The sequence below is a fragment of the Coenobita brevimanus genome, chromosome 97 (assembly GCF_032717465.1).
Source record: "Coenobita brevimanus isolate Jiangsu-jjx chromosome 97, ASM3271746v2, whole genome shotgun sequence".
Classification (NCBI taxonomy): Eukaryota; Metazoa; Arthropoda; class Malacostraca; order Decapoda; family Coenobitidae; genus Coenobita; species Coenobita brevimanus.
The window spans coordinates 9,679,689-9,702,664 of NC_137050.1; the positions used below are offsets into that span (position 1 = coordinate 9,679,689).

At 40.3% G+C, this 22,976-nt stretch overlaps 1 protein-coding gene across 4 annotated transcripts in view; it reads left to right on the forward strand.

Annotated features, from left to right (window-relative positions):
* Window positions 1-15,614, forward strand: part of exp (expansion) — a 231,288-nt gene extending 215,674 nt beyond the window's left edge. For 2 of the 4 annotated variants that reach the window (XM_080283456.1, XM_080283453.1), the window contains exons 8-11: window positions 1,476-1,560; window positions 3,883-4,029; window positions 5,891-5,977; window positions 14,614-15,614. In XM_080283456.1, coding sequence (XP_080139582.1) covers window positions 1,476-1,560; window positions 3,883-4,029; window positions 5,891-5,977; window positions 14,614-14,735 — 441 coding nt within the window. In that variant the 3' untranslated portion in view covers window positions 14,736-15,614. Of the gene's footprint in view, window positions 1-1,475; window positions 1,561-3,882; window positions 4,030-5,890; window positions 5,978-13,306; window positions 13,365-14,613 lie in introns of those variants that run through there. The other 2 variants (XM_080283455.1, XM_080283454.1) reach the window with 2 other exon arrangements.
* Window positions 15,615-22,976: the final 7,362 nt, after the last annotated feature.

Consider the following 22,976-nt stretch of genomic DNA (forward strand, 5'->3'; position numbering starts at 1 on the left):
TGGTTTTGGTTAAGTTTCCATCCCATAGAAAGCGTTTTTTATGAAGCACGGCTTCACAGAAAGCGGTACCAGGTGAGGGGTCTCTCACCTGTTTAGGGCATTTTTAACCTCAGGTGAGCGCTTTCTCTCTGAATTTTCAATGTTTCTCATGAAAAGCGGAGGTTTGAGAAAAAAAATAATGTTGAAAATATGTCTTGTTTTAGGGGTGGGTTATGTAATAAATTAGTCGGTATGGGACAGGTTAAGAGCTTTTTTGTATGAATGCATGTTAAATGAATTATTGTAGAACTACTATTTTCAGAAGTATAAGTTGCCTCTCCTAACATGATGTTGTACAGTATTCATCCTTTCATCACCCAGTCCAACAGTGCCCTGTCAAGACAATAGAGACCACTCATTCCAGACCTTTAAGGTGATAATGGCCAGTTGCTCACCTGATGTGCAGTATGTGAAAAATAAACCCTTGGAATTAAATGCTTATTCTGGTTAGAGTGCTGAAAAATTACAAGGGCAATAGGGTAAATGCACTACATAGGTACATAACATGAAATCTCACCCTTAAGCTTCCTGCATACGAATTTGTCCCATGAAGGGGAAAATACCCAAGTGAAACAGAAAATTAGTTAAAGACACCAGCAGGTGACCATACCATATTTTTAACCTAGAAACTGCAGCATCTGGTCCCTGGTGGAGGGGGGAGGGGAGAATTATTATTAAATTGCACAGGCAGGATGAGATAGGATCAAAAAGGAAGGGTGAAGAAACACATTATAGAGGTTTGAAAACATTCTCATACTTTCTCCTCTTTTAGTTCACTATTGTTACCATCTTATATGCCCATCTTTAGTGCATTTTGATCAGTAGCAGTACTGCACAGTGATCTAACAACCATATCCCAGTTTCTTTTAATACTGTTGTACACTTCAGTAGCCATTATCTTCCAGTGTGGAGAGCTACCGTAAAGCAAACCATAGCTGACAGAGGCAACGTTGGAAGAGGCCGTACAGTGTGGATGTTGGTGATGATGATGATGATTTTTACTCTCTTATCCACAGATAGGAAGTCAATTGACTTGTGATGCAAACTTTGTTATAGTTTTGCTTGGATTATTTTGATTGTTCCTTCCCACTGTAGAGATAGTAGAAATTGAAGATAAGGCAATGTTGGAAGAGGCCATACAATGTGGATGTAGGTGATGATGATGATGACGATGATTTTTATTCTCTCATTCATAGATAGAACTTTGTTATATTTTTGCTTGAAGGATTATTTTGATTGTTCCTGCCCACAGTATAGATAGTAGAACTTGAAGATGTCTTGTTTCAGTGAAATGGTATTGCATGCATGTCTTATAGTAACTGCATGATGGTAAACTTATCTTAGCCATCAATTTCCTTACAGAAATCAACATGTTTGGTAACTTCTGTTGTGTTACTCCACTGTAAGCTCATTTCAGTATTCTTTTTGCTTTCCAGTCTGACTATGATGCCCTGGATGAAAATGCGTTCCGTAAGCTCCACACCCGTAATAACAACAACAAGGCTAAGGACCGCAAGTATGGTATGTGAAAAAGATGGAGAATGTCAAACAGTAAGATAAAGATTACTGGTAATATGGAGAAGGAATGTGGATTTAGGATAAAATATTGGCTGATGGAAGGTTGGAACTCTAGATCAGGTCTGTAAAAAAAGAATGAAAATAAATGTTAACATTCCTATTTATGTCGATAATGAGGTAGCCACAAGGAGACGAGGTGTGGAAGTAGCTAAAGTTAACTGCAGTAGGTACTGATACATCAAAAAGTGAAGGTAGGGTGTAGGAGTTGAAACCATTCATTATTACTGGTAAAGTTATCACCTTTGGGAGAAGAAGTGATGGTGATTCCTCGCCTTATTCTGTACAGGTATACCCCAGTTTAATGACCCAATTGGTTAGGTAAAAACCCATCGTTAGGTGGGGTATCATATATCGGGGTAGATATAACATGTAAGGTAATAGGATGCATTTTTCAGTCTTGGGTTTTCCCCCCAACCAACTCCAAAACCCACCCAGATGAGCCCTAAAACAAGTTTAAAGCCAATCTAAATGGCCTAACAGCTGTAATGTATATAACTACATCCACTCACTTGATGTAGTGCTGCCTACTTCTTCCTTATCCTTTATCATTCTTTTTCTGTGCCTGCCCTCCTCTCTTCCTATATCTCCCATCTTTCCTGTCACTTCTTATTGCTCTTCTTTCCTTTACAGGTGGCTTTACATTGAGTGACAAGCCAAATGGTTTCCTGTAAGCCAAGAAACCATTTACAGTGCTGGGTGGTAACCATATCACCAACCCATACATGGGTTGATGGAGGGTTAGTGCCCCTCCCCATGAAACCAATAACTCAAAGTCAAATGGCCACCCCTTAAGGGATTATGGCATCTGGCAATAGATAGATAGATAGACAAAGGAAATGGGGGAAAAAGAAGTGTATGGTAATCATAGGGGCACTTGTCTTAGTGTAATAGGAAAAGTATATGGCAGGATACTTATTGACAGAGTTAGGGAAGTAACAGATGAATTAGTTGGAGACGAACAGGGAGGTTTTAGGAAGGGAAGAGGTTTTGTAGGTCAGATATTCATCCTTAGATCTTTAGCGGAAAGTTTTCTAGAGAAGGGACAGAAGCTGTGTGTGGCCTTCATGGATTTGGAGAAAGCATATGACAGTGGATTGGAAGGGAGTGTGGAAAATATTAGGAATACAGTATATGGAGTAAATGGGAAGTTGTTGAATGCCGTTAAGAGTATGTATGAGGGTGCCAAGGCTGTAGTGCATGTGGATAGTGAATTGAGTGAATTTTTCCATGTGAGTGTTGTATTGAAACTGGAATGTGTTATGTCTCGATGGTTGTTCAGTCTGTTTATATATGGAGTTATAAAAGAGATACAAGGTACTGTAGGGCAGTGGATGTTGGAGAGGCCGTTATGAGAGAGAGCAGGGTTTGGAAACTTCCTGTACTGTTGTTTGCAGGTGATACTGTATTGTTAACTGAAGACGAAGGGGAACTGCAAGGTCTAGTGAATGAGTTTGGGAGTGTGTAAGAAATGGAATCTAAAGGTGAATGTAGGAAAGAGGAAAGTTATTATCCTTGAGAGAAATGAAGTCACTGCATGTACAGTGAGGTTTGATAATAAAGAAATGGAAAATATGAGTACATATAAGTAAGTGGGTAGTTTGATGAGTAAGGATGGAGGTTTGGAGGATGAAGTGCATGAGAGAGTGCAACAAGGAAGAAAGGTTGCCGGTTCTTCAAAAGCAGTAATAAGAAATAGGAAAAGGAACGTGGAAATAAAAAAGTCGATGCACGATAGTATTGTTTTACCAACTCTAACATATGGAAGTGAAGCATGGATTTTGTTGGAAGGACACAAGTCAAGAGTGAGAGCAGTGGAATTGAGTTACTTGAGCATGTGGAGTTACATGGAGAGACAGACTGACAAATGAGGAAGTGAAGGAGTGTTGTTGTATGGATGTGGATGTGAGAGAAAGGGGTAGGAGAAGTACACTGAGTTGGCTTGTCAATGTGGAGAGGATGGAAAGTGAGAGGCTAATGAGGAGAGTACATGTGAGTGAGGTGGAGAAGGGGAGAGGGAGGGGAAGGCCAAGAATGAGATGGAGGTATGAATGAGGGAGTTTATGAGAGAGGTAGGTGTGATCCGGCGGGAGGGCAGTGAAATGGCGGAGGACAGGGCGACATGGATGCGATTCATTTGTAGCCATCCCTTGCAGGATTCAGGGGTCTGGCAATAGATAGATAGAATTCTGTTGTGAAGTATGTTAATATCCTAAGAGCCATAATCTCCCTCTGGATATAAATTCTAAAGGCCCCCCTTCTCAACAGACGACCCCTATTATTGTGGGCTGAGGGCTCGCATCCCTACCTTTGCTCAGCACAAGTCCAAGGATAAGCAAGAGCCACCGCGTGCCCAGTACCCCATGCCCGTCCCTCACCCTATGTGGCACACTCGCAGCTTTGACTCAGGCATGGGTGAGTAAAATTTTAACATACTGGTACACACAGTTATACAGTACATTGCATTCATATACTGTACTGTACATTGATTGTACTGACCAACGTTACATAAGCACTTGCACACAGAGACGTATTCATATACACAAGGGTTATGACATACACATATGTATAGGCTAGAATTGTTGTGACCTGAGGCACATCTAAATGTGAACCCAGGAGGCTGCAGGCTGAAGTTGTCCTACTTTTGCAGTCCACTATTTCTCTATTTGGAGGACTAGGAGGTAGTTGAGGGACAGTAGTATAACCAGGCAGTGGAGCCAATTGATTGGATCTAGTGCCACCTTATGAAGATGTCCCTCATCAACACTATATATACAGAACACATTCAGGAACATAATATCATTGATATGGCCTTTTTTGTACCTAGATTATTTCTGTTCAGATAAAGATGGCCATTAAAAATTGTATATTGAAAATATGTTTGGACTATATATACTTTTCTGTGACTGCACACAACATGCATCTTCTATGCAAAAATTTTTTGTGAAAAAAACATTTTTTTTCCCCAACAAGCAGTACATCTTGTTCCCAATATCCTACTGCTAAACTCACACGCACATTTCATATCTTCACTCGACAACTTTGACAAATGACTGTTTGTATCTTCATAATGTTTATGCAGATTACATGCCCAGAGAAGTGTACCATTTAATTGAGTATGACATAATCAGTTAAGGACTCATCCAAATGATGGATTTTATGCAGCCAAACTAAATTTGTTAATTATAACTCTAGTTGAAATTAAATTGCAGTGTATATATCTTTAGAGAGCTTGGTTCATTGCAGAAACCGTATGACATGTTGTGTCTCTGGGTATGATACAATGTACAGAATTCATCCAAGTGTACAGTGTCAAAGTGCAAAGTTTTGATCACCTTGCTGGAACATTGCTAACCCAGTGCTTGCATGCATGACTCAGTTGTGACTTGACTGTCTTACAGCTACACTCTTACTGTCTACATATGTACTTTAAAAATCATTACTCTAAGGGCTTTGTATACTGGCAGTCATTGTAAAGTATTCTGTCATAATTGAAGTCTTGTATTTCTGTATTTTCAGTTTTTTTTTTTGTCTTGACTACTGTATATCTGTTAACTTCTTGTTTTGCTATTTTGTATTCTAAACTTTATTTAGTTAATTTTGTATTATCAGTTAGATAATATGAATTATAATACAAGTACCGGTATATGACAAACTTGTGATTCTCACAATCATAAGTTATTGTAGTCATGAATTCTGAGCTTCTGGTGCCATTGATTTTGATGTTACTTAAATGCTCAATAGTTTGAACTCACAGGCTCCAGCAAAGTCTTTGTTAATTTTCAAGTGCACTGTAGTAAACTTTGAATATTTTTGGTAGACTTTTCAATTGTTAGAACAGGTAAATATATCTGTATTGTTGCTTTGTTAATGGATTATTGCTGGTGTTTGAGGGTCCTGGGTTAGATTATGCACTGCCCCCTCAGCGTCCCCACCCCGCACACACACTTCCCCATTCTTTGGTTTATGGTGAAGGCTTTCATTGAATCTTCAGGGCACACACTAGAGATGTTGTGGTTGGTGAACTTAATGTAAAGGATTTAGTGTTTGAGAGATACATGCCCAGGTTATAAATGTCAAAATATAATTTAATATTGAGTTCATCACCCATATCCTTTTGCCTCAGTGTGGATTCTTGTTGTATGGAAAAAATAAGCCAGATCAGTGCAATACTTCACCTAGCTTATGCCCCTTCAACCCCGGTCCTCACTGTTTCCCCTCCCTATTTCACTAAGCATGCATCCATTCTCATCCTCTCTCTCCCCATCTCTTCTAGCTCTCTTGCAACAGAACCAAGCGCAAAACATTCACAGGTTAGAGCGGAACCCCTGTTCCTGGGTACCCTCCATACCTGGGAGAAATGGTGAGTGTACATAATCTTATTACAAGAACCAAACTTATATTAATTTCACAATCCCAGCTATGAGTATTATGTTGCTGTTATGTGTGTGTGCTGTATAACAGTAATAGATAATTCTGTAATGCTAGAGAATTGTGGAATTACAGCTTTCTGCTGTTTTTGTTTAACTTTTTTTTTTTTGTAGAGCTGTACCTTGGATGCTACTTGCTTCCATACTCTTTCATTTACTGTGTACTTACTACATACTTAAGTGGCTTATGCCCTACTGCATAACCTGAATTTTCTGTAACAGAAATACCTGTATTACGTGTGTGTGTGTATATATATATATATATATATATATATATATATATATATATATATATATATATATATATATATATGAATATGAAGAAATAAGTAAATCCTCATTGACAAATTATTGTAAACTCAGTTAAGCTGGTCCAATACTGATGAAAAATGAAGAACATTTTCCTTACTCCAAAGGACTGTGTTAGGTCAGTGTTTTTAAAACCAGATATGAATGACTACAGTGTAGTATATTGAGTTAGTTTAATTATAAATGAATTTGAGATACAGTTACCTTTAGGATTTGCTGAAACTGAGTAAGTTATGGTCCACTGGGTCTGGCAGCACTGAATATATGGTACAGTACTGTATATACATGGTACAATATATACAGTACTTTATAGTTATATATATATATATATATATATATATATGAGTGTGTTGTCCCAGATGATTGGCTGAAGAGTATAATTGTAAATGTGCACAAGGCGAAGGGTGATGCCTTAGAAAGAGGAAATTATATAGGCATAAAGATTTTATTCTGGATAATGAAGGAAATGGAGAGAGTTCTAGAAGGTATGATTAGTGAAAAAGTGAATATTGATGGGATTCAGTTTGGGTTTATGCCAGGCAAAGAGACCACTAATGCCATATTCATGTTTGACAGCTTCAGGGAAAATATATAGGAGAGAAAAGGGAATTGTACACTGTTTTTGATGATTTAGAAAAGGCCTTTAACAGAGTCCCTAGAGAGGTGGTGAGGTGGGCAATAAGAAAGCTTGGGATAAAGGAGTGGCTGGTTAGGGTCGTTATACGAGTAACAATGTATGTGGGTGCTTGCACCCAGATAAGGGTGAATGGAGATTTGAGTGATGAGTTTTCCGTGTATGTTGGTGTGCATCAGTGATCAGTCTTGAGCCTCTTGTTGTTTTTCATGGTATTTGACTCACGTGACTTCAGAAATGGACTCCTGTGGAAGATGGTGTATTATGATGATTTGTCGTTGGGTGTGGAGAATGAAAGGGAGGCGGAGGAAAGATTTAGGAAGTGGAGAGATGGGGCACAAGGGCTTAAGAGTACATGCAGAACAAAAGTGATGGTATCTAGGGTTGGGGGCGGTACTGTCAGAGAAGAGGGAGAGTGGCCATGTGTGATTTGTCACAAGGGCATGGGAAGCTATTCCACCTTGTGCAGTGTTTGTGATAAGTGGGTGCATGAGAGATGTAGTGGTATTAGAGGTAGACTGTGAGCTGATGCTGATTTCATGTGAGCAGTATGTTGGGGAGAGCATGTGGAGATTGCCAGGCATGAAAGGATTGAACTTGCTGATGAGTCTCTTGAGTGTGTGGAAGAGTTTTGTTATTTGGGAGACATGTTATGTGCTGGAGGTGGGGCAGGAGCTAGCTGTATGGCTAGAGAGGAGTGGTTGGAAGAAGTTCAGGGGGCTGTTGCTTCTCCTGACATTGAGAGGGCTCTCCCTCCATGCTAAGGGATCTTTGTATGCAGCATGTCTTAGAAGTGTAATTGCTGTATGGTAATGAGACCTGGGCAGTAAAGGAAGAGGATATTCGCAGGCTCAGACATACAGAAATGGCAATGATTAGATGAATGAGCTGTACATCCTTGAGTGCAAGGCCTTGGGAGGCAGAATTTATGATGGACGAGTTAAGAGGTAGGATGGGACTGGAGTGTATTGGTGGTGTGATGAGGAGAGGTAGATTGAAATGGTTTGGGCATGTGGAGATGATAGGGGAAGATAATACATAATGCACAATTGGGTGCAGAAAGTGAGAAGTGTTGATGTTGGGGGTTGGGTAGTGAGAGGTAGACTGAAAAAGGCCTGGGATGAGGTCATTGAGTGTAACCTCAGGGTTAAGGGACTAAAGAGGGAAGTTGCCAGAGATCTAGCAGCATGGAGAGCCACCATTGGGTGACCAAGGCCGATGCATGCAAGCATGTTGGAGCCTTCAAAAATGAAAACTATATATATATATATATATATATATATATGTGTGTGTGTGTGTGTGTGTATATATATATATATATATATATATATGTGTGTGTGTATATATATATATATATATATATATATTTATGTATGTGTGTGTGTGTGTATATATATATATATATATATATATATATATATATATATATATATATATGTGTGTGTGTGTGTGTGTGTATATATATATATACACATACACACACAGTCAAGTCGCCTAAGGCGTGGCTAATTGGTTCTGGACGGCGCCCGTGCCATAGAAAACCATGCCATACAAATAACCTGTGGGAAAAATGAAATTTGGTTCTGGACATTCGCCCAAAGTTCCCCTTTTCACCCCATTTTTCCCCAGTTTACACACATACACAATCAAGCAGTCAGTCAGTGCATATATTACATGTAACAATTGGCACAAAAAACGGGAGGGTGATCAGTCTTGCATCTACCTGGGCAATACCATGCGCTGCAGATCGAGCAAAAAAAGCTCAGCCAAGTAGACACAGATCAGCTGACCGACCAGAACATTAAAGATGGCGGAGGCTGCCTGGTCAAGCACTGATTGAAGAAGTTTCTTTGATATAGTTTGTATGCTCAAGTGTCAACAAAACTCACACTTAACACATTAATAATCATTCTTATATACGTGATGATGATGATGGGAGGCATTATACTTCGTCTTAGCTCAGAGGTAGGTGCTTCGTCACTAACCTGTTCATAACAGTTTTATGAACAATCCTATAAACTTGTCACAATACCCAAAGAATCTTTAATGTTTCATTACTTAATACAATGAATTTGGTGAAGTTTAACCTCCTCTTAAGAGAGAAAAAAGTCCACAGTTGGAGCACTTGTAGTATGGAGCTGAAGTGGTCACCATCTTCTTTGTTTACAAACGGGAGTGCACCGCCAGGGGAATTTGCCCGCACGTTTCAAACCTTGCCGCACCTGCGCCGTAGGTATAGTTTATGTGCGTGGTTCGTTTTTTGGGGTCTGGCACCTTGCCATGTCATAGAAAACCACGCCATAGGCGACGAGTGTGTATATATATATATATATATATATATATATATATATATACAGTAAATATAAAATCATCCATCCATAATTCAGTGTAGTTTTGACCCATGAAGATTGTAGGGAGCAGGAGCAGTGCTACTCAGTCCAGATATTTAGGATGAGATCAGTTGCTTTGCCTTTGGTGGCATTATATGAACAATAAACCCTCCTTGGAAGGAGATTCCTATGGGTCACATTTACTGGAGCACCATAACTCATTAGCCCACTTTACATTGTATGAAGGCAACAGGGCTAATGCAGTACTGTACATCAGTACTAAGCATGAAGTCTCACTGTCCATTTCCCCATAGGCATCAGAGAACCATCCCATGAAGGTGTAAAGTTATGGGTAGCCATACACCATTTTGCATCCCATGACTGTAGAGGACAAAAGGATAACTCTGTCAGCTTTTGGCCAAATTAATTTCTGTGTTAGCCTTAGTGTTAAGAATTTACCTTTATTAACTCCTGTAGTTTCTGATAGTACTTGGTGAGTACTGGAGTTTTGTACAGTGGCCACCAAAGAAATCCTACATCATACTTGCAGAAGGGATTTGTATGCACAGTTGTTTCCGCTTCCATCACAGGCATTACCTTGGTTTGTCTAGACTGATTGTACATCAGGCAATTACATACCCCCCCCCCCATACTTGGCAAGCAAGTAGTGACTTGCCCATTGGAGCTCAGTTGATGTGCTGGTGGTCAGAGGAGGACAGTTTTGTGTTTTTTGTTCGACCTTTGGTTATCTGGCCCCCCTCCCATTGTTTATTTGCCAGTGACCTGTTTTCACCACCAGTAATCAGAGTGGGTTTTAAAGCTGAAAGGAGAGGGGAAGGCCTGTGTTTTGATGCTGTTGAAGCAGGATAAGACTGTTATCTAAGTAGCCCATACCATAAGTGTATGAGACCACCTGTTTCTGATCTGAAGAAGGTGGTGGCATGCCTCCCCCCAGGCATGGTACGTGGGAGAAAGAAGACCTCTGGTGGAAAGAGAGAGTTCCATGAGGTTTGGTAAGCCTTTAAATCATGAAGAACTGTTCATTTTTAATATCAGTCATCAGGGAAGCCTTTTTCTTGCCCCCAGAACCCTTTCCCCTGGGTACCACACGTGGTGGGAGAGCCACCACAGCCTTCTTTAGTTCATAAACAGCTGATCTCACTCACCAGTGTCACGGGATGAGTACAGATAGATAACAGAGATAAGTTGCTCCACCATCAGGAGAGCATGGGCCATCTTCTCTCTTAGCCTCTTACAATCCATTGTGATGATTGGTGGTGAAAATAGGGCAGTAGCGACAACTGCAAGGGAGGGATAGATACCCCAAGGGTTGAGCAAAGCACACATCCTTCCCCACCATCCCCCCTCCCCCCCCCCACTACCACCACCACCAGCCAGCAGCATGTCAATCAGCTCCACTACATGCTTGCCTGGGACAAGAAGGGGTACATAAGCTGCATGACACAATCAGTCTAGAACAGCCACAGACATGGCTGTATTGCATGTGAAAACAATTGTTTGTATAGATTTACCTTGTGATTTTGACATCAAGATTTCATTTGCAGCCACTGGAATGAACAGACTGAATCTCGACCATGCAAAGATACTAGTAGACTAACTCCGAGTGTACTTTACTCTCTCTCTCTCTCTCTCTCTCTCTCTCTCTCTCTTTTTTTTTTATTTTTTTTTTTTTTTAAGTACCTCAGACATAACTGGGTTCCATCCCATATTTGACCTAGATTTACATTTGATACCCAAAATTTATACAGTGATGTGGTTGTTGAATTGGTGCTGTGATTTCAAAATGGAGCAGTCAGAGTTGCCTTTTTCATTTCTTTCATTTTTATTTATTTTTCAGCTTCTTGCTCCACGTCCACTGACTTCTTGGGTCAAACTGTTTCATTGCCATTTCATTGTGTTTGCAATTTAAAATGAACTTGTGGTTGGTGCGGGTCACCCAGTGACCTTTCAGCAACCACCTTTCCGTATTAGTTACTAAATTATATCTATCTGTCTATCTATATCTGTCTATACAGGTATATATATATTTTTTTAGAAGGGCAGGGAAGGATGTTGAGAGCATTGATATTGCGTATTTATACCAATTAGTGAAGTTAAATCCTCAGAAATAGTAGTCATTCAAGCCTTCCCCCCCCTCCCCCCCACCACCACCATAATGCTCACATCATTTAAAAACAAATTGAGGGTCACTCAACTGAGAGTCCATATTCACACCATAAGGAAAGGAAAGCTAGAAGGAAGTGTGTGTACAGGTGGACCATGACCTACTCATTTGCATTGAAGCAAGTTTTCTTGTTGACCATTGTACATGCATTTACCTATATTTATCTGATCACTTTGTTTCAGATACTTTGATATAATTCTTGTGCACCAAATATTAATGCTAGACTTATATTAAAGAAGAGCTGGTTACAGCAACTTCAGCCTTATGTGTACTTGCTGAGGAGGTACTACAGTTTTTAATGCTTACTTTATATGGCAAAATGATTAATTTGAGTTTTGATCTTAAGGGTAATTTTTGTTTACAGTGGGTTTTTAAATGTAAGGGCTTTTCAGGTTTTGTGGAAATATTTTTTTTCCAGAGAGAGTGCATGATAACTATATCCTGTTGATAAAATATTTGAAAATTCTTTTGGCATGGAAATCTAGTCTTGTAGATCTTCAAGTCAGCACGCACATTATCTCTCATTTAGTCTTAGTTTCCTGTCCAGTGATTTTTTTTCCCTTCCTTGTAGTTCCACACCCTGACAGTAGATGCATGACCTTTCTCACTTCTTGTGACTTATGACATACTGACTTAAGCTCCTCATGCATTTCACCATTCATTTTATTGTACAGTACCGACTGTAAAGTAAAATATGTACAAAGGGCCTCACTGCATTTCGTTTTAGAGGACAGCTGTAAGGGAAACAATACTATTTTAAAGGTTTTTGCACTTAAACAGCTCAAAAATGTATGCTGTAAGAGTAAGACTACTATTTTAAAGGTTTTTGTACATTTTGTACATTAACATTTCGTTTTGTTCATTTCGTTTTTAAAGGCTCCAACATGCTTGCATGCGTTGGCTCAAAAATATATACTGGGAATACAGTGTATATTTTTGACATGGGTATTTTATATTTTTCATGTACTGTACTCATTTAGTTTCTGGTACTGTGATGGCAGTGTTGTCTCTGACCTTGTTATCCTACATAACAGTAGCTAATACTGTGCTTGAGTAATCCTACTCACACTTAGCTAATATCAGTGATAAAAGTTTTTCTATTTTCTTATACTGCCTTGTGTTAATATTGACTCTGTTAATTGTAATGTGACATCAGTTACACTCCTTTTTAATTGTTTTATTTATTTTTGTCTTTATTTTACTTATTTATTTAATTTTATGATTCCATAAAGTGAGTTACAGAATATTCTGGTGACCATGACCTCTACTCAAGGACAATTAGTAATTTATATACATGTGACTTCTGACATTGATAGGTACTTTTACTGATGGTGATGATGGCAATAACTCCCACAGAAGTAAAACAGTGGTTCTTTTTCATAACATGCATTGTACCTGGACAGATATATAGAAGTGAAATACATTTTTATTTATTTAATTTTGTAAATGATGGAAGTCTTTTTGTGGGGTTTAGTTGTGAAACAAGTGCCAGCTTACAGTTTCAGAACCATGACATTTGAAACAGAGTTGTGTCGTGAATCCAGTACACATGGAGAAGTTAGCCTAGAATCCCTCTTTGACACCAGGACATTGTAAGCAACAGACGAGAGCATCCACTTACTGAGCCCAGACCCACATTTGTCCACCTTTCCCATGTCCATCACCCACCAACCCTAGCTCACATACCTACCCTGTCCACAACTACATCTACCAACCTACAGGTACTCCATATCCGCAATCCCAACACCCGTCTCACCCACACACAGCCTTTGACCACTAACTGGCTCACTCCACTCTCTCCTAGAATCGGAATGGGAATCGTACTGGGACTCTTGAACTAGATAGAGAGAGTGGGAGAGTGGCAGGATATACCCATCTGGAGGCTGTGTGACGTAGGTAAGGCCCGGCTCCTCCACTGTAGGAAATTGTGATGAATTGGCTTATGAACTGGGATGATATCAGAAAGTATGTAAATTGCTTAATATAGTTTATTACAGGCTGAGAAAATGTAAATACCTATATAGGAAAAACATTATACAACACAACTATTTATACATGAATATTGAGACACTACTGTATATATACAAATATTTACGGTACAGTGACATTGTGCTGCCAATGACCTTGGCAGTTGATGCAGCAGATAATTGTCATTAATTTAACAATAACACTGTAATGAACTATACTTTTTAGAAAACATTTATAATAGTGAGGATGAAGATTTATATAACAATTAAAGTTCTGCTTCAGAATGTTCCATTTGTATTCCAAATCAAGTGCTTGTAAAATCTAGTATACAATAGTTCCAAACTCTGTGTACAGTTTTCTGTAAACTTTATGGCTTATAGCAATTAGGGGAGGAAAATGAGGACAACAGTGTTGATTTAAGTTTTCTCAAAATCTCTTCATAAGAAAAATGAGGAAACTATCTTTTGTTGTAATGGGATTCAGTGTGAACTAACAGCAGAAAGTATTTTACGTAATATGTTCACAACCAGCTGAAAACCGCACTACTTGGGAAGTGAAACACATATTGTTCATGAAGTACAGCAACAAGAGATATATCAGGCATGTGAGATTTTTTGTAATTCAGTATTTTTAAACATGTACCATGAAGGTGAATTTTAGGAGCATCAGTATGCATGCCCTGGAAAATACTGTCATCTTATAACTGAAATAAGTACTATGTGTTAAGGTGAACTCACTTTTGCTTAGCATTGCATGGTGTGTTGTTCTTGAACTAAGTTTCTTACTGCATGACTGCCCTACTTGCACTTCCTTCATCTCTCCTCATCCTGCAAACTTCCAGCACTCTGTACTGTACTGTATGTCACATTCCTGTATCTTATGCTTGCCTGATGTTGCAAAGTATTTATGCACTGAGTGAAAGTTCTTCAGATTGGCCAGCTGCACTCCAAAACTGGTACCTGGAATTTTTCATTTTCAGTGTATTGAAAAATATAACACCTCATGTTACATTGAGAAGGTTCCAGGAAGGCTATGATAATCATCTGAGAGTGCAGGTAGCTTTCCTGGCATTTGATATTAATTTCCCATGTAATATAAATGTCGTTATCATGTTTAAAGTATCCCATTTTTGTTGGCTGACAGATTCCGACTTCACCGAGTCTGCCTACTCCCACATCTATGGCCGTCTGCCCCTGCCCAACCGGGGTTACCTACCTCCTCCCCCACCCCACCCACGTGCCATGTACGTGGGAGAGTGGGACTGAGGGAGAGGATAAACTGGGGGTGCCACCAGGATGTGAATTGGGTGGGGGGAACTGAAGGAACTATACCCAAGATGTTGGGATCAGAAGCGTTGCAGTCGGTGCCTCCCTTTGGGTCTGTGTGATTTTCCTAATGAAAATTTAAACTGACCTGAAGAGCACTGTGTGTATGTGTGTTTGTATGTATGAAATCTTGGTTACGATGACAGTGATACTTACGTTTCAAGACACTTCCCTTATGTCACCCACCAAGATGAACTACCACTACTCAATAAGGCTTAATTTCTCTACTTTGTAAATAGGAAATTAAGTCTTATGGACAACAGTGGGATCAGCTCATTGTCCTCCCACCCTTTCTTGATCTTATCAGTCTGTACAGATAATAAATAAGGTAATGTATGGCTCTCCCTACATTGTACCTATCATTCACAGAAACTGTTATGTCCAGTGCAGGGAGATTATTTTTCCACATCTTGTTAAAGGCTGTTATAGCCATCTGATACTATGAATCTTTTTTTCCCAGGCCTAAGTGTTTTTAACATGTTTTCTCACTTTAATGAGCCATGTTACAAGCCTATTCTTCAGTCATCTTAGATAATTCTGGCTACTTCTGTATATTTGTCGTTTCTGAGTACTGTACAAGTCAGCCAGCTAGTAGATACCCCTGTATTTGTGCACCCATACCCTGAAGTATTACTGTTCTGAATAATTACTTGCTCACAACCCTAATAAGGCAGTATAAAATATATAAGGTGAAGAACAATTAAGTGATGTATAAAAACCACAGTCAGAAGTATTATTTATAAAGACAGGTAAGATTGCTTGCTGGAGTTATTTTCCCCTGCATTTCACGTTTTATCATACTGACACCGTATCACCAAATTAGTAATAGCACTGCATTTTTATTAGCTTTCTATTGTAAGAGTATACATATTACTTTGTGCTGTGTGAACCTTCGGAACACAGATTTAGTTTGTTGTGCACCCTCACTTATGTAGTCATTCAAAACTGCAGTAAAGTTCTAAATTTACATGATTCTTATATGAGTCTGGTAAACTTTCTGGCTGACGATACTTTTTTCTATAGGCAACTTGCTCACTTCAGTAGTCACTTGTGTCTCCAGCTAACTGTCATGCCTGTATGAAACTTCACCCTTCAAGCTACCAGTCACTCCTGCTACAGTATTCACAACTCAATTATTGTATATTTTACTCAGTTTTATATTACTGTTTTATGTGAACTCTGCTTTATTGATGTCATAGATGATAACTCAGTTTTTATGTTTTTTAAATGAAATTTTATGTAAAAGAATGAAGCCAAACTCATGACAAGGAAGAGGTGGCCAGGTGATTATATTGGTACCTTGTTTGACCTTCATTAACCTGTATATAGATGCTGGTATGACCTCACCTGGCACCTCTTCCTCCTCCTCCCCTAAACATTCCACAATGACCTTTTTGATATGTAGTTTGGTCATTTTATAGCTTTTATGTATAATAATTTTTTTTACATAAATTATCAGTTCTTTTAAGTGTTATGGAATGTTAGGTTATTCAAGATTTTTATGATACAGTACTTTAGATACAGACATCGACCCAAGTATGTATGTGTGGATATACATGAATGTCAGACATTATTATATCCAAAAGTGAATTATGTTTACCCCTTGATTGTTAAATTATGAATTACTGGTATATTAGTTTTTATTTTCTTGCTGATTGTTTCATATGGTCAGGAAGTATAGTACAGTAACAGTGACATGCTAAGTGTATAATACTGTATTGGTAGAACATGATTACATCAGCAAAAGTATGAAATCGGCAGATATTTTGATTCCCAAATTCGTATCCCAGTTTCAGTTTAGCTGACATTTGTAAACTTGATATATTATTGTGGAGAATGATGTATTTTTGTAAAATTCTAATGAATAGAAATGAGTCATGTAAATTTTTTTTTTATGTATATTTACTCTAAACATAATATTTTTCATATACTCCTCTGTAACTACTGTATATGTGATTAAAATGATATTGAACATCCTCCATCCCAACCTTTTCCTGCATAGTTCTGTTTTTATTAGTTAAAGTTACAGATCATCACATACAGTACAGTGTATACTACTTTCCAGGTTCTGTAATCTATTTCTTAAAACACTCAGAGATACACAATCATCATCTGCTGGTATATTGAAAAGGAGCAGTCTCCAAGGTTTCAGTTCAGTATTGCTCCATTAGGAACACATAGGCCTAGGTGGCAATACATGAGCAGTAAGTCCCAACCACCCCTCAGAAAGCAGACCCCTTTAAACCACCAGTTGCAATATCTTAATTCACGAGGCCATCAGGCCTTGTAACAACTGCTTCAGAATATTTTTAGGAAGGCAAAGACTAGTCTCAAGGCATTTCTATTTCTTAGGATACCCAAGATTACTGTATATACCTTGGTTTGACTGAGATTAGAGGCTTTATGATACTAAATGCAACTGTTTGCCTTGAAATTCTGTACCAAATAATACAACCCAGTATGTTGGGTATGGAATACATTTAGAACATCCAAGGCTAAATCAGAGAGTACCTAGTAGTTGCTGCTTTACCAAGGACTGTCTGGCTGAGCAGACCTGTCCACCACAGGTAAGCAACTGCTTCTGTGAGGCCACCCTACAAGTACAGTACAGTGCATAAGCTATGTGGGGATCCAGGACCCCCCTTGTAAACAATGCTTCACCAGGGTCCTTCCCATGGTGTAGGAGCTTATTGCTGATCTCATTACTGCATAACATCTAGGTGCTACAAAAAGTAAAGTATGGACTCTACAGCATAAACACATTGTAATGGGAAGGAATGTGGAAGGGATTATGTACACATGGCATGATAGTGTGGAGAAACTGCTGTATGCTTTTAAGATTTTTAAGATACAATGTGGTAGGTGGGGGCACTCACCAACCACTCACTCAGTGTAGTGCTGCTGTGGGTGTCTGCCCTTTCCTCTCTTCCTTCCTTCCTCTTCCTTCAGCCTATGGGTGACTCGACACTGAGTGACAAGCCAAATGGTTTCTTGTACACCAGGAAACCATGTACTATGATGGGTGGTATCCATGTAACCAAATTATGGCGCATGGTGGTTTAGTGGGTAATTAAGGCACTCCAATCGGATTAAGCCTGTGTAGGTTCATATCCATGGGATGGTTGGGGTTTATTTTCTTGCACACTAGGAAACCATGTACTATGCTGGGTGGTATCCATGTAACCAAATTATGGCACATGGTGGTTTAGTGGGTAATTAAGGCACTCCAATCGGATTAAGCCTGTGTAGGTTCATATCCATGGGATGGTTGGGGATTATTGCTCATGTAATGCGACTCAGGGATGAGTGAGGTTGGTCACTCTCATCTTAAATGTCAGGACCAACTTGCCTTGCCCCGGACTCCTACGGTCCTCATGGGGCAACACAGGATTGGCTGATAGATGATAGTAAATCACAATTAAGGGTAAATGAATGTTACATGTGACTGGATACAAGTAATGGAGTAAGAAGGATGACTTAAGTACAGTTTCTGTTTATGCTGAGATTAAATGTAGTGGAGAGTATGTATTATTATTAATCCTGCAAAGCAGGGTGGTATTTTTGACAACTTGCCCTATACCACTGCACAAAATTCAACCTGTGTGTGTGTGTCTGTCAATGCCTTAACTTCTCCTAGGCTATTTGATGATTGTGAATGAAACTTTTCAGGTGAGTTCTTCTGGGTACCTCAAATGCCATTATACTGCATACGATTTTCCAACCATGATTTTAGGAGGGTCAGCCCCCCATCCTCAAATAATGAAAGGAGGGCAAATATGGTTTTGATATCTTAGTGCATGTTGTACAATAGACTCTCGTCCGTAATGCCATATTTGGGGAGCATACCCCCCCCCCCAATGATTCTCAGGTGATTAGCCCCTCCCAGGAATAAAAAACATCAGAAATAGGGGAAGTAAGCATGTGGATTTTAACTAAACTTTTAAGGTCAGTTTGGTTTCTTGATAATTTCATCCACTATATAAAATTTCCACCATTATTTTTAGGGGGATCATCCCCCCTACAAAACTAGGATACAAAATAGGGGAAGGTGGGCAGATATCGCTTTGATATCTTAGTACGTGTTGTAGAATGGGCTTTCGTCTGCTACTGCTCATTAAGTGCATCCTGGAATACCACACTTATTATTCTCTCTGTAATATTCATTCACATATGCTACCAATGTGACCATGTGCCATTTACATCAGGATAGTACAGTCATCCCTTGGTATGTAATGGAGTTGCATTAACCCTTTAAACGCGGATCGTTGCGTTTGCCACGCTCGGCGAAAAGGCATAACGGCGGAGTGTCTCGTTTGCGATTCTAGTAAATTTTGAATAACCGCGGGCAGGCAGGCTCCAGCTGGTATTGTCTATCAGTACCACCACCCTTTAGCTACTTTTAGCACACTTGACCTTTGTACCACTGACCTCCATTGTTGCCAAGTATCGCGTTTTTCCCCCGTCCCCCCCCCCCAACCCCGGCCCCTGCCAGCCTGGCTGTGATACATGGCAGCGCTCTGAGTGCTCAGAACTGTAAATCTGCGCTCTCCTCTCACAAACAGTTTATGCTAATAGGAAACGCTTGTTTCCCCAGTTGTAACACTAGCTTTTTTTCTCACGGTTTGCCCCTGTTTAGCGTCAGTTTACCGCAGGCTTTCAAAGTGACATTACGGCGAGTTCTAGCTCTTCCGAGTCAGTGCAAGCAGCCGACAGGAACGAGAATAAAGTGACGGGCGTAAGGCAGAATAAAAAGCGCGCAGCGGTGATCTTTTGGGAAGTAATATGATTGAAAATAATGTAGCATACATGTTTTTAGCTGTGAAAATGGAAATGTTTGTTGAGTGACGGGAAGACCGCCGCTGCGCTGCATGTCGGCCGTATGCTTCGTTGATTTTAGCCTTATTTTCAGTGCTTATTGTACAAATACGGATTCCAAACTACCTTTACGTTGTAGTATAAAGTTTACTGTGACAGAATGAGGCTGTGGTAGAGGGGAAACCGGGCTGCTGGAGGTGTGAAAGTGAAGATTTGGTTACCCAACTTTGCAAGTCTTCACAAGTCCTTGGGTAGTCCAAGAAGGCTCAACACCTGTCTCTGGAGAACGCTGAATGTAAGTACTATCTGCCATACCAAGTATAATGTTCTAGAGTTAATCTCTGATTTTTGGCTAATATTTTCCTACAGGTACTCAGACCGCGATACAACCCCGCCACTCAGGGAAGGGCGACTGTTCACGGCCGCGTTTAAGGGGTTAAATGAAAATGGACCACATGCCAAGTAATTGCATACTGAGTCAGACTTATGAATTCAATGGGGAGGGGGAGGAGGCCAAGAACCACATAGCCTTTATATATATATATATATATATATATATATATATATATATATATGTGTGTGGATGAAAGGATGCGAAGATGTGTAATGGATGCAAGAGTGTATAGAGGTTGGGGGAGTGGACTTTCTGACCACTACTTGGTGATGGCCAGAATTAAAGTACAAGAAAGTTGGAGGAATAGAAGAAGGGAAAGACGAGAGGAAGGAGTAGTTGCAAGGAGAGTGGAAAGGTTGCAGGAGGATGAGAAAAAGGCAGAGTATAAGAGAGAAGTGGAGGAACGATTGGGCAAATATGAATTGGAGCAGATGGGAGACGTGGAAGGTGTGTGCAGAATATTTACAGAAGAAATATGTGCAGCATGTGATGTGGTGTGTGGAAGGAAGAGAAGACGGAGGGGGGTGCAAGGAACAGCGTGGTGGACTGAAGAGGTGAAACAGGCTGTGGCACAAAAGAAGAAAGCATACAATGAATGGATGAGAAATAGGGGCGTGGAAGAGGTTGAGAGGTGGAAGAGAGAGTTACATGTAGAAAGGAAGAGAGAGGTGAAAAGATTAGTAAGAGAGAGTAAGAAGAGAGTGGATGAGGAATTTGGAAGAAATTTGAGTGTAAAGTGGAGGGACTGTAAGAAAATGTTCTGGAGAGAGGTGAAAAGAGTAAGACAGGGTGGAAGTGAAGTTAGCAGGGGAGTGAAAGATATAAATGGTAGATTACTAGTGGAGAAGGGAGAAAAAGTGAGCAGATGGAGAGAACACTTTAAGGAATTGTTGAACGTAGAGGATGGAAGTAATGTGAGTATAAGTGGCTGGGGAATGGCTGGGAGAAGGAGGGAGGTGAGAAGACAGGAAGAAATCAGTAGGATAGAAGTTGTGGACGCAATGAAGAAAGTTAAATCAGGGAAAGCCCCAGGAATTGATGGAGTGTGTGGTGAAATGCTGAAGCATGGGGGAGAGATAGTAGTAGAATGGATGTGGAAGATGTGCAGATTGGCCTGGGAGGAAGGTAGAGTCCCGGAGGATTGGAAGTCAGGTATAATTATTCCCTTGTACAAAGGAAAAGGGGAAAAAGAAGTGTGTGGTAACCATAGGGGCATTTGTCTTCTTAGTATAATAGGAAAACTGTATGGTAGGATACTTATTGACAGAGTTAGAGAAAGAACAGAGAAATTAGTTGGAGAAGAACAGGGAGGCTTTAGGAAAGGAAGAGGTTGTGTAGATCAGATATTCATTCTCAGATCTTTAGTGGAAAAGTTTCTAGAGAAGGGAAAGAAGTTGTATGCAGCATTCATGGATTTGGAGAAAGCATATGACAGGGTGGATAGACAAGGATTGTGGAAAGTGTTAAGAATATATGGAGTAGATGGAAAGTTGTTGAATGCTGTGAAGAGTATGTACGATGGTGCGAAGGCTGCAGTGCGTGTGGATGGTGATCTAAGTGAATTTTTCTCTTTGAAGGTTGGGTTGAAACAGGGATGTGTCATGTCTCCATGGTTGTTCAATCTGTACATGGATGGGGTAATAAAAGAGGTACAAGGTAGGGTAGTGGATGTTGGAGTGGCCCTGGTGAGAGAGCATAGTGTTTGGAAACTCCCTGTACTGTTGTTTGCAGATGATACTGTGTTGTTGAGTGAAGACGAAGGAGAGCTGCAAGGCTTGGTGGATGAGTTTGGGAGAGTGTGTAAGAAACGGAATCTAAAGGTGAATGTAGGGAAGAGTAAAGTGATGGTCTTTGAGAGAGGTGAAGTCAGTGAATGTACAGCGAGGTTGGATGGTGAGGAATTGGAAAGTGTGAGTACGTTTAAGTACTTGGGTAGTGTGATGAGTAAGGATGAAGGTTTGGAGGGTGAAGTGCTTGAAAGGGTACAGCAGGGAAGAAAGGTTGCTGGTTCATTGAAAGCAGTGATAAGAAACAGGGAAGTGAGCATGGAAGTGAAAAAGTTACTACATGACAGTATTGTGATACCAACTCTAACGTACGGAAGTGAAGCTTGGACGTTGTTGGAAGGACACAAGTCAAGAGTGAGAGCAGTGGAAATGAGTTATTTAAGAGGAGCCTGTGGAGTCACATGGAGAGACAGGCTGACGAATGAGGATATAAAGGAGCGTTGTGGTGTTGATGTGGATGTGATAGGAAGCGTTATGAGGAACACACTGAGGTGGTTTGGCCATGTGGAGAGGATGGAGGGTGAAAGGCTGACGAAGAGAGTGTATGTGAGTGAGGTGGAGGGGGAAAGAGGGAGGGGGAGGCCGAGGATGAGATGGAGGGATGGGGTGGAGAGGTATATGAGAGAGGGGGGTGTGAGCTGGGAGCAGGGGAGTGAAATGGCGGGGGACAGGGCGACTTGGAGGCGATTTGTTTGTGGCCACCCCAAACGGGATTGAGGCGTCTGGCAATATATATATATATATATATATATATATATATATATATATATATAAAAAGGCAACCCACCTGAAGTGTGTCCTATGCCAGTACAAGTTGTCACCAAAGGTCCCCCCCATGGCTGGGGGGCAGCTGGAGGGCATGGATGATCTTTCCAGGTCCCCAGGAGTAGGTAAGAAGCAAAGGGGTGAGACTGAGAAAGAAACTGGTGAGGCCAAGGAGGAGTGTAGTGGTGTGGCAGATGGGAAGTGCTGTGGCGTGGCAGTGGAAGAGTGCTGTGATGAGATGAGAGAAGGCTACAGTGGGGGAGAGCAGGGGTGACCCAGGCAGCAATGGAGACGAGACATATAAGATGGAGGCAGGTAAGGTAGGGGATAAAGTTTGCACCCCACTTGATGACCTGGGCTCTTCAGTGGTGGTCGTGGTTGCTGGAAGGGGGAAGATGGAGGTGATGGTAGTCTGTCATG